Source organism: Lolium rigidum, chromosome 3 (genome assembly GCF_022539505.1).
Source record: "Lolium rigidum isolate FL_2022 chromosome 3, APGP_CSIRO_Lrig_0.1, whole genome shotgun sequence".
Taxonomy (NCBI): domain Eukaryota; kingdom Viridiplantae; phylum Streptophyta; class Magnoliopsida; order Poales; family Poaceae; genus Lolium; species Lolium rigidum.
The window spans coordinates 75,795,524-75,807,775 of NC_061510.1; the positions used below are offsets into that span (position 1 = coordinate 75,795,524).

General features: G+C 39.2%; 1 protein-coding gene across 2 annotated transcripts; it reads left to right on the forward strand.

Annotated features, from left to right (window-relative positions):
* The first annotated feature begins 152 nt into the window (after nt 1-152).
* LOC124696911 (protein DROOPING LEAF) lies at nt 153-4,801 on the forward strand. Of its 2 annotated transcripts, none has more exons than XM_047229571.1 (7): nt 153-408; nt 1,007-1,159; nt 1,873-1,966; nt 2,158-2,206; nt 4,160-4,235; nt 4,317-4,403; nt 4,488-4,801. In XM_047229571.1, the coding sequence occupies exons 1-7, from the start codon at nt 331-333 to the stop codon at nt 4,557-4,559; spliced, it is 609 nt and encodes a 202-aa protein (XP_047085527.1). In that variant the 5' UTR covers nt 153-330; the 3' UTR covers nt 4,560-4,801. The 2 variants fall into 2 exon arrangements, with proteins under 2 accessions (XP_047085527.1, XP_047085528.1); XM_047229572.1 differs by having other exon boundaries at nt 1,013-1,159.
* The last annotated feature ends 7,451 nt before the right edge of the window (nt 4,802-12,252 follow it).

Genomic DNA, 12,252 nt, shown 5'->3' on the forward strand with positions numbered 1-12,252 from the left:
AGCCACACTAGTATGCGCGTATCGTGTATGTTGCTTGTCTCGAACAACTTTATGGGTGTCGATGTGCTCGCGTGGGTCCTGTCCCGCCCGCATTATTGCGAGAGTAGAAACCCTACCCCATCTTCTCCCGGCCGGAGACCTCACCACACTCTCTCCCCCCTCCACCTTCTTCATCTCCTTCTTCTACCTCCCTCCCTCTCCCCACCTCCTCATCGTCGCCTGTTAGTTGGTCCTCGAACACGCCGACACGCTAACTGTCTCTCGATCTCCCCCGGCCGGCTCCTCCAGCTACCTGCCTCCTCAGCCACCGGCGAACACCCGTTACCGAGCATGCAGAGCATGGATTTGGTGTCGCCGTCCGAGCACCTGTGCTACGTGCGCTGCACCTACTGCAACACCGTGCTCGCGGTAAACTCCTCGAGAAACCAGAGCCGATCATCGATGATCATGGATTTTCTTTCTTTCCTTGCATTTCATGTGTTAGCTAGCTTACTGGCAAGGAACTGGAGAAAGGACCAAAATCAGTCCGGCCCCCAACTTGTTGCTTTCTAGCTCTCCCTGATTGGAGGAGCACGCACTGACTAGAATTTGATGTTCATGCGAGAAATGATTGATGTGTCGCGTGTACATGCTTTGCCAGTCTCTTTTCCTATGCAGTGTTTCCTTGGTTCTTCTTGATTCTTTTGTCCTAGCTAGCTAGTGTCACATGTTCCATCTTTCACATCCCTTAGGTCTGGTGGTTCCCAGCTTCCATTTCTCCTATTCTTTCTTGTTACATGCATGCTGGACTTCAGATTTGACAACACTCCGGATTTAGTATTTTCTATACTCGCTCTTCCTCCCTCTGTCGCAGACACCTCTCTTTTTTTGTTCTTCCATCGATCTTTCTTGCACAAGTTATTAAGTGCGCCACTAGCTAGTGACATGCAAGCGAATTAGCTAGCTGAGCTCACTGGATCACATTTTATAGCACTGTTGTGTGATTGATTCTGTGTGTTTTGGGTAGCTGCAGGTTGGAGTTCCATGCAAGAGGCTGATGGACACCGTGACTGTGAAATGTGGTCACTGCAACAACCTCTCCTTCCTCAGCCCGCGGCCGCCGGCCATGGTGCAGCCGCTCTCCCCAACTGATCACCACCACCCCCTGGGGCCGTTTCAGGTCTCTCATCTCTTCTCCTCTAGTCCTCTCCACCCATCCATTTATTTGCTTCAACTTTGATTTGTGGTTTTTTCGCAAAAAAAAACTTTGATTTGGGGTTTATTCCTGCTGTTTCTCTATCTAAAGAGATATGGTATACTACTGGTTATGAGGAGAGACAGAGAGTGATGAAGAACGGTGCAGGAAATAGATAAAAAGTTGCACTAATGGAACAAATAAAACACGGGGAAATTTTTTCTTGCACATAGCGTGTGGGATTTTCTCATGAAATATGGCCACCGCTTGCTTTTTTGCAGTTTGCGTTAGTGTTCCTTTTCCTTGATATGCTCTCTCTCTCTCTCTCTCCCTTTTATTGAACTACTCAAAAGTACTGTTTGCAAGGCAAGATTAAACAACGCTGGACAACAAAAGATTTCTTTTGCTCGTCTGTGACCTGAGAAAGCTCACACTGCTGCTAAAGCCAGATGATGTTTTTTAAGGCATCATTCAGAACCTAGAAGCAGCTCTGCTGTGGCATTCATGGTTTCCTAACTCATATCCTGGAAGCAGATGCATTAATTCATTACTAGTTTCGAGTTTTGACTTCCCGTGGAGATCTGGAAGCGTGGTTTCCATATTTCTAGGAAATATGATTTCACCATCGTCGTACATGGTTAACATTTTGAGATCTTGGGACCTTGATTCTTATATGGCCATATATTTCTTCCTGTTAGGGATGCACTGACTGCAGGAGGAACCAGCCGCTGCCACCGCTCGTCTCACCGACATCAAGTGATGCCAGCCCCAGAGCTCCCTTTGTTGTTAAGCGTAAGTAGCAACGAACTACATCATGCCTTCATAACTTCTACCTTCCTTTTCTTCGTTTGTTTCTTTCTATTTTTGCTCCTCCATGCTGGTACTACATGATTGATTTGTTTCAGTTCTTTTAATAATTAAGGAAATCAGGTGAGCAAAGTCTTCGGTTCTTCTAATCAATATTTATTTTCATTTGAGTGTAGCCCCAGAGAAGAAACACCGGCTTCCATCTGCTTATAATCGATTCATGAGGTGAGAAGGCATTTTTTTTTATTTTTCCTTTTTGTCTGTCCAAATGCATTATGTGTCCTTCATAGTACATGTGATCTCATACATGCTGTTTATGGGCTCTGATTTAATTCTTGGTTCGGGGATATTTTTCCTATTTGATTAATTACATGTACGACAGAGAGTTTCACAAGATCTCCAGATCATGTAAGCAAGTGCACGTTTGACTTTTCACTATCTTAGAAATAAATATTTCAACTTTCAAGTACTGCCGAGGGACATCATTTCCTATATGCCCAATTTGTTTCTGATAGTGATTAACAAGCTTTGAGATTTTTTTTTGTTAATGTTGATGGATCAGTACAATGTAGTATAGGCTAATATACAAGTGTAATAAATAATGTCCATTTCCACTGGTTAACCAAGTAGAATTTTTTTTATACAGAAGCTAGGTAGATCATGGTGCAGCGGATGTTATTCCTCAATAGGTCTCTTTTAGTGACTTCACATGTGATGTAGTGTATCTAAATGCACACATGAAAATACCCTAGAATGAACATATTCTTCTCCATCCACTTTATGTCTCCTCACTCCATATATGTTCTACTGGATTAAACAACAAGGCTAGCTACATGCAAATATGTCGTTCATAGTTTTTGAATTGTATATCGAGTTTACCTTTTTTGATACAAGCTAGGGCTAAGCTCTTGTCGGCTATAAGGTTGATTTCAAATAAAACAAAAAAAATCATGGAAACAAGCAAGAAATATTTGCAAATCACTCTACTTCAACTGCATATTTGGACAATCTTAGACCGTGATATATATTGTACCAATTTATTAAGGGCATGCATTTTTATTGCTCTTCAAATAAAGTTATGCACACTAGGTCCCAATCTGAAGGCTTCATAAAATATATAAAATAATAATCTAATGGAAGGATATTCTTTTTCATTCTGAGTTGGTTTTCCTATATGTACAATATTTCTCGTATATCTATTAGTTTATTACTGAGGCATTATCATAATAATATTTGTCTTCCATATAAAAAAATACATAGGATGTACGTATATATTTGTGTTGTTTAGTGTAGAAACATCGGAAGAATGCTGATCTACCTCTAGAATGGCAATAATAGCCTATTTACTGGATTAAATTGCATACTACTGAACTACACAAGAATAGATCTCAGTAAGGATTTATATACTACATATGTATGTCATCAGACATTAATAAACAAACTGCGTCTATTTACACAACATTTATTGGTTTCCATGTAGTAAGAAAAATTGCTTTTCTTTCATTGTGTACTGCAGGCGCACTTGAGTTGGTTTCTGGGGTACATAAAAATAGTTCACCAAAACCACATGACATAATGCAAATTAATATGCACACACTTCTAAAAAGATCTATTCAAATGACTATCCATACATATATGTACACAGTCGTAATTTTTTTTTCAACATTCATATTGTTGTGGTGAAATTGGACTACTTTCATGCATGGTTATATTTCACAATGCCCTAGCATATATTTGTGTGTGCTTTTCTATAAACTTAGAACACCTCTCAGAAGTGAAGTTCTAAATTGAACGTTTTTATTTGTTATGCAAATTTATCCAATTCTGATATAAATTAGGTGTTCATGAATTCTTCAAACACTGAATTTCAATACAATGTTTAATTTATTTGTCATGTTAGAGCCCGAATAGGTTTGCTTCTCGAAAGTAGATTTAGTGGAATAGGTTTGCTAAAACTAATACATGTTTCATTTTGACTCTTTATTTTATTAAATTGGTATATTCTATTGTGTGTTCTCTACATCTCTATTTGAATCCCGCCAGTGCAACTTATGAGTCAAAAATTGACTATTGTAATATACTCAGAAAATAACACGTGTATATGTATGTTGTACCATATATTACTGCACCTACGACCTGTTCGCGCCTTAACAAACCACATGCATGCATGTGTGGCAGGGAGGAAATACAGCGTATCAAAGCTGCGAAGCCAGATATCCAACACAGAGAGGCCTTCAGCATGGCTGCTAAGAACGTAAGGCACATTATTGTGTTCACCTCCTCTGTCTATTTAATTTATCTCTCAAACAATTCCATCAAACTGATATATATGCAGTGGGCCAAGTGCGATCCTCGCTGCTCATCAACTGTTTCTGCTTCCAACAGCACCCCGGAACCCAGAGTAGTATTGCCCGGTCCTCAGGTAATTCATCAAGTTAATTAACTGTGTTAATGCGAATTTGGATATATGATCGATGCTTAACTAATGTCCATCATGGATATCTAGCTGCAGGAGAGGGTCACCGAGCAAGTCGTTGAGAGCTTCGACATCTTCAAGCAGATGGAGCGCAGCGTCTAGACAGCATAATGGATGCTGGGATCGGTACCACTACCGCGTCGGTCGACTGATCACTTATCAGCTAGCTCATCATCGTCAGGCGCTATGCATACATATATTGCATGCGCGCGCGTGTGTTTAATTACTGCTGCTTGCTTCTGTCGCGTTAAGTTTCTGGTGTTGTATGTTATATTTGCTGTGTCTGAGTGTGTACGTACGAACCCTTTAATTCTGAACAGCTGCTACCTTATAATATTTTTCATCGCAATTGATCTTACCTGGTATATCATATGCATAGTTTACAGGTAGATTTTTCCAACATGCATCAGCAGTTCAGCACCTCTTCCTTCTCAAATGACGTTTTATAGTATGCACAAGTGGTCCGTCATGTATTTTTGATCTTTATTACAATCTCTGTCTATACATAGATGTCGTAAGTTTGTCTAAATTTAGATGTATCTAGACACTCTTTAGTGTATAAATACATCCTAATTTAGATAAATCTCTGACATCCTTTTATGGACAGGGAGTACGTTTTTTGGATCAACTATCATCAATATTTTATGAATATGCAAGTAAAAGAGTGAAAAAAGCCCTTTATTTTGGAACGACTATTCATCACACATATAGTTCAGTTAATTGTATCAATTGCACAACAAGCTCAATAGTTACATGTTAGTTCATTTCCAAGGATAGAGCCGCACGCTTAAAAAAAAAACTTCTTTGAAATTATTAGCCAGTGTGGTACTTTTGTTTGTTTTAATAACTGGATGCTAGCTAGCTAGGTACATTCCTAGGACGGTACTTTAGTTGGACCATTTGGAAATATGACGAACAGTAATACTAGTACGTGATTCTCTCTGAACTAGCTATGCCGTGCAAAACCATCAGATAAGTGAGGACCATTCCAGCTATTTGTACCCATCTTACATATTCCTCTGCAGCTATAGCCTAGCTATTATCCCCACAGACACAGGTGTGTTCCTCTGTTTTATATAATGCATCCATTCTTGGAGCCGCCTTGGCTATATTTTGGAACCGACTGTTTTACAAAGTTTTCTACACCAACTAATATCACCAATATATTTGATAAGAGTGGCACAAACAATAAAACTAAGTCTAGAATACACGTAGGTGTTTCAACTTTATTTTTGTCGATATGAATATGCTGAAATAATATGGTGTTTAACAAGACTAGAGCTCTGAGTTTTTTGCAGGTTATACACTTGGCTCAACACTCGACAACTGCGACGTTTCCTACACCCGGTCTATCACTGAAGTTTAAATCATCTAATATATCTTATCCACATAAATTTCCTTACAGGGCATTATCGAGGACATGATTAATAAGCTCATAATTATGCTCAGATGGTGTTTTATCACAGGCTCACTACTCCTCTCCACCAAACCAGCCCCACCCAACACACAGACAAGTGAATTGGCTATTAACGTAGAGTGCTGCCCAATATAAACAAGTTCACAAATTACAAATGATGGCAAAGCCGGTCATACATGTCTCGACCATCGCGTCACGGGCGGTCCGATCAACCCTACGACAGTGAACCGAACCATTTTTCTTAGTCCCGTTTCTAGTTTACCATCATTTTTTAGTCTATTGGGCTACCCCCGTCATATTTATATTGCTTTCTAGGATATCATCTTTGCTTATTCAATCATATATTGACATCTTAAGGAAACTAAAAATGTCATACAAATTGTGAGAGAGGCGCATCTTCAGCGGAGAGAGTTAGCAAACTCTATTCAAATTAACCAATAGTGTGTTTTCCATGTGCTAATTCAAGGGTAGTCCAATCACATATGTTGGATTACTACCGTGGGTCTCCAAGCCATCTCCTTTGATCCATTGTGTATCACATTTCTTGATAGGAACTTTGTGAAAGGATCTGCCATCTCTTAGATATGGTATAATCCTACACTACCATTTCAAAGTTTCTCCTTTTCCTGACATATTTTAATATTCTCTTTAAATTCCTTGAAAAATTCATGTTACACCTGCCCACTTTGATAATAAGAGTTCAATTGTCACGGTTCATGAGGATAGCCGGTATTGATAGGAACTAGAGAGTCTACCAAGAGTTGGCGAAGCCAACTGGCTTCAACTATAGTTGTATCTTATGTTTTGAGTTCTACCTTTATTAATAACCTATTAATATTGTATTCTAGGAAGACGTCAATCAAAGAACGGCACTTCCAAGAGTCTATAGCTGAATCAAAAGATTTGGTATCTTTTGACGAATTGCACATAGCATTGTTAAAAGAATATCTGAATCTAATTGTTTGTTGCGCACAGCACACAGCTTATGCGGAGAAAATTCCAGGTGCTTAAACGGTACAGATCTAAAAGGTGTATTTTTCACTCCATGAATGCACATTGTTGTGTACCTTCTATATGTGTTCAGGTCTGAGACAAATCCATTGTAGCAATAATGAGTGTGAATACGAAGGAAATACCCAGGTTCCATCATATTAATTAGAATTTTCCAATATACCATTTGTCTGTGCTCCAAAATACAATATTATTTAGTATTTACGTTAATCCAGTCAGGAGCTTATGTGCCCAGTTCTTCCATGAACAAAGTATCTCCATTTCTTTTGGGGAGGGGCTGCATTGCGAAATATATATGAACTATCTGCTTACTGAAATATATTTTGATGTTTTAGATATTGCATGCCATGGCCTCGATCAGTACCAGTTGTTGATATGCACCTTACTTAACTATCTAGAGGATAGGTGATTTCAAACGCCACATGTACTCAGTGTTGTTGTATTACAGTCTGAAGTTTCATGTTCTGTAGGGGATTCTTTTCCACAACATATACTATAATTTGTACCATTGACATGTGCCATAAATATTTTCTTACGTTCTGAAGTTTGACGTTCCATAGGTAGATTTCCGAGTCTAGTTTATTCAAGCATTTGGGACATGAATAACACGATGATGTTTGCATTGTTTTTGACAAAAAAGGTGTGCACTTTTTTTCGAAATGGGGTACCCTACCTCTGCATCAATTGATGCATATACGGCTCTTTATTAAACTAAGTCGCACCAAAGCAGTAGTAGCAGTACATAATTATTACAACTCATGAATCACTTAGAGTCTCAACATGGCTAGAGAAGCCTGCATATACCGTCTCGGCTGTGCATGCAAACTTGGAATGCTCCATCTCACCGTCTGCCCCTGTAGCTCACAACGGCATTCTCAAACGGCCCAATCTGACCCACATAACACCACATCACAATGGCATTCTCAAATGGCCCAATCTAACCCACATAACGACACCACGCGTTGCCGAAGCAGACGGTAGGCGACGCGGCGAAGCGCGCTTACCTATGTAGTACATATAATTTCTCTTTATTTTTAGCTCGTTACAGCACGTACATGCATGCGTGGTTACCCTGTGAGCGTGTTACATCGATGATGAATTGAAGCCAGATTCCTAGTTAGATGTGTCTTCCCTTTTCATGTTTGCTTGTTGTTTGTAATTTTTCGTTTTCTTTTCCATTTTTCGCCTTCCCTATTTTTTTTCATGTTTCTTTATTTTTACTCGGTGAATAAATTTTAAAATCTAAACCATTTTTCGAAACTGAATTTGTAAATCATGAACATTTTCATAAGCTGAATATTTTTATCAATTTCTTTTTTTTACTCTGTGAATAGATTTTAAAGTGAGAAGTATTTTTTAAATTGAATTTCTAAATCTTGAACATTTCTATAATGTCAACATTTTTATGAGTTTATTTTTTTACTCTTTGAATAATTTATAAATCTAAACTATTTTTTAAACTGAATTTCTAAATCTTGAACATTTGTAAAATCAGAAAAAAATTATCCATTTCTTTGTTTTAATCGGTGAACAACTTTTATAATCTAAACCATATTTCCGAAACAGGATTTCCAAATCTTGAACATTCTTTAAAATCTAAACCTTTTTATCTGTTTCTTTTTTACTTGGTGAACAAATCTAAAATCTAAACCGTTTTTCAAAATTGAATTTCTAAATCTTGAACAATTTTTAAATCTCTCAGCCTTTTTATCCTTTTATTTTTTTACTCCGTGGATAAAGTTAGAAATCTAAACCATTTTCAAAACTGAATTTCTAAATCTTGAACATTTTAAAAGTCTAAACCGTTTTAACTGGTGAATAATTTGTACAATCTCAACCTTTTTAAAATCTAGAACAATTTTCTAAACCGAACAATTTGGAAATCATGAATAAAATTTAAAATCGAAACCCTTTTAAAATAATGAACAATTTTCAAAACTTTGAATCTTTTTTTACCCCTTGAACAAATTTTGAAACATGAACCAGTTTTGGTAACTGATATAATTTCTAAATCATGAACATTAAAAAAATCTGAACCTTTTTTTTACCTGGTGAACAACTTTAAATCTGAACGTTTTAAAAATCGTAAGCAAGCATTGCAATTAGTATGAAATTCTTAGGGCTCCTTTGATTTAAAGGATAGGAAAAGCATAGGAATAGGAAATGTATAGGATTGGAATGGCATGTCTACTTGAAACATATAGGAAGATGAAGTTTGTTTGATTGTAGCAAAGGAATTTTTCCATGAGGTATGAGCTAATGCTTTTTTCCTATAGAAATTACACTACAAGATTCCTATAGGAATTTTTCCTATAGGATATGTTCCTATGAATCAAACAACATGTATAGGAATTTTTCCCATAGGAACTAAATCCTACACAATTCCTATGCAAATCCTTTGAATCAAAGGAGCCCTTAGAGGAAAATAGAAAGATAATACAAAATGTAGGTCGGGTGAATAGCTACTCCGTATAAAAGAAAGAAGAAGCAAACACGTGAATCTAGGTTTACTCCAAAAAAGACACGTGAATGTAGGTCGGGTGACAAAAAAAAATTCACAACCAGGTTCCTTTTGCATGCACCCCGTCCCGCGCACGTGTTCTAGACAGCTATTCCTATGGGCCTAGATGAAGGGAGGAACTTATAGTGTGCGAGGCGTATAATTGCTCGCTACAAGCGATGCATAAGCAATTGCCTCTAACCGGGCCAGAAGAGAGTAGCCTAGCAGAATCGGGTGAACCCGGACAAAGTTCGCAAAGCCGTGGCCCAAGTGTTCCGCCAGGAGAGAGCCTACAAACGGTTGTGCTCGGTTCAGAAGAAGCTCGGAGATTGGTCACAACGAATCGATGCATGGTCTTCACGTGCATTGTGTATTTCACAGAATCTATCAACGTGTTTAGTGAGGATAGCTTAGAGCATTTCCAGCCACGTCCTCCAAAAAATGTTGGGACGCGTCGAACATATTTTTGGCCCCAGTCGCGAGCCACAATGCCTCCTTCCGTCCGACACGGACTAATACGGTGTCCGGCGTCCCGAGCCCGTCCCCGGTCCGCAAGGGATGCTCCGGAGGCGCCGGACAGCGAGAAGCGAGGCGGGGAGTGGCGGGCCCGATGCGTCATTGACAAGAACAACGCCCAACAGTCGCCTACCTCTGGTCAAGCGACGTTATTGACTTGGCAGGTTCCCAGGCGGCGCAGTGAAGCATCCCGTTGACCATGCCCGCGTGGCCATCCGCGCCGGTGTTATTGCGGACAACGTCTCCGCTGCTGCTTCGCCTTCCGCCGCTGTTTAAAATGCCGCCCCCTCCTTCCTTGCCACCCCTTCCACATAACATCCTCGACGTGCCGCTCTGACAACGCCTTCTTCCTTCACGCCACCTTCCTGATCTGACAATGTCGTCGTCCCACAGGAGGTCATGGAGTTACATTAACATGTGAAAAGCATCTAAAAAAATGCTTCGTCAGGTGTAATATGATCCATTTGTATTTTTCAGTACACACAGCAACCTTTGAAGTATGTACAAATTAAAGACAAGAAAACATGATTATATCATTTTCCATACACATATCTGTAGGAGTACAATGAGAAAACATGAGGTTTTAGTCTCACTTAAACAATCAGTTAAAAAAAAGAACCATCGTATGTGTTAGACTGAATTTTTTGTCTTAATTTCGCAATTCCCCTCTGTACTACTCCACATCTTTTATATAGTCCATCTATAATTTTCAACTATAACTGACACGATTGTCACACATGTATGACTTCCTGATGGTTCAGGATGATCTCAATACTGCTAAAGAAACTAAGAAAGATAGAAGAATCAGTGAAATAACATGGTTGAAACAATCAGAGACATGTATCATGAACCAGGCACGAGTATGCTTTATGCATGCGTTTTCCTTATCCATTAAATGTGATTCGTGACCTCTATTCGAGCACATCTTCACAAAATAAAACTACTCCAATTTTTTTTCATAATCTGTACGCAATATGCATCGGTGACCACAGAGCATACAGCTATTGCAGAGCAGGGCACAATTCAGTTCAAGATCAGATCTCAATCAAGTGCCACTCTGGAGCAGCAGATATGACCAACGTCAGAGCAAAATGAACAACCCACGGACTGACCTGTTGAGCAGCAAGCCGAACTTGGCCAAGAAGAAGTGAATGACAACCAGGAGGAGGACGGCGTTGGAGGGGACCGAGGGGAGGCGGGCTATCACGTGCTTGAATAGGTGCTCGACGAGGAGGACAAGGCCATTCTCTTGTGGTTCCTATTCGAGCACGTGATAGCCTGCCTCCCCCCGGTCCCCTCCAACACCGTCCTCCTCCTGGTCGTCATTCACTTCTTCTTGGCCAAGTTTGGCTCGCTGCTCAACAGGTCAATCCGTGGGTTGCTCATTTTGCTGTGACGTTGGTCATATCTGCTGCTCCAGAGTGGCACTTGCTTGAGATCTGATCTTGAACTGAACAGTGCCCTGCTCTGCAATAGTTGTATGCTCTGTGGTCACCGATGCATATTGCATACAGATTATGAATAAATAGGAGTAGTTTTATTTTGTGAAGATGTGCTCGAATAGAGGTCACGAATCAGTTCAAATTTAATGGATAAGTAAAACACATGCATAAAGCATACTCGTGCCTGGTTCATGATACATGTCTCTGATTCTTTCAATCATGTTATTTCACTGATTCTTCTGTCATTCTTAGTTTCTTTAGCAGCGTTGAGATCATCATGAACCTTCAGGAATTCATACATGTGTGACAATCGATTCAGTTATAGTTGAAAATTATAGATGGGCTATGGAAAAGATGTGGATTAGTACTGAGGGAAACTTGCGAAATTAAGACAAAAAATTCAGTCTAACACATACGATGGTCCATGATACATGTCTCTGATTCTTTCAACCATGTTATTTTACTGATTCTTCTGTCGTTCTTAGTTTCTTTAGCAGCGTTGAGATAATCCTGAACCTTCAGGAATTCATACATGTGTGACAATCGAGTCAGTTATAGTTGAAAATTATAGATGGGCTATGGAAAAGATGTGGATTAGTACTGAGGGGAACTTGCGAAATTAAGACAAAAAATTCAGTCTAACACATCCGGTGGTTTTTTTAACTGGTTGTTTAAATAAGACTAGACCTCATGTTTTCTCATTGTACTCCTACAGATATGTGTATGGAAAAGGGTATAATCATGTTTTCTTGTCTTTAATTTGTACATACTTCAGAGGTTGCTATGTGTACTGAAAAATACAAAATGGATCATATTACACCTGATGAAGCATTTTTTAGATGCTTTTCACATGTTAATGTAACTCCATGACCTCCTGTAATATTATGCTATTATCTTTATTTCTGCTAA

Bases quoted from the DNA above. Each gene is read 5' to 3' on its own strand.
- LOC124696911 (XM_047229571.1), top strand. From the start codon at position 331: ATGCAGAGCATGGATTTGGTGTCGCCGTCCGAGCACCTGTGCTACGTG. The intron at 1,160-1,872 runs GTCTCTCATCTC...TCTTCCTGTTAG, and splicing joins ACCCCCTGGGGCCGTTTCAG to GGATGCACTGACTGCAGGAG. The intron at 4,236-4,316 runs GTAAGGCACATT...ATATATATGCAG, and splicing joins TCAGCATGGCTGCTAAGAAC to TGGGCCAAGTGCGATCCTCG.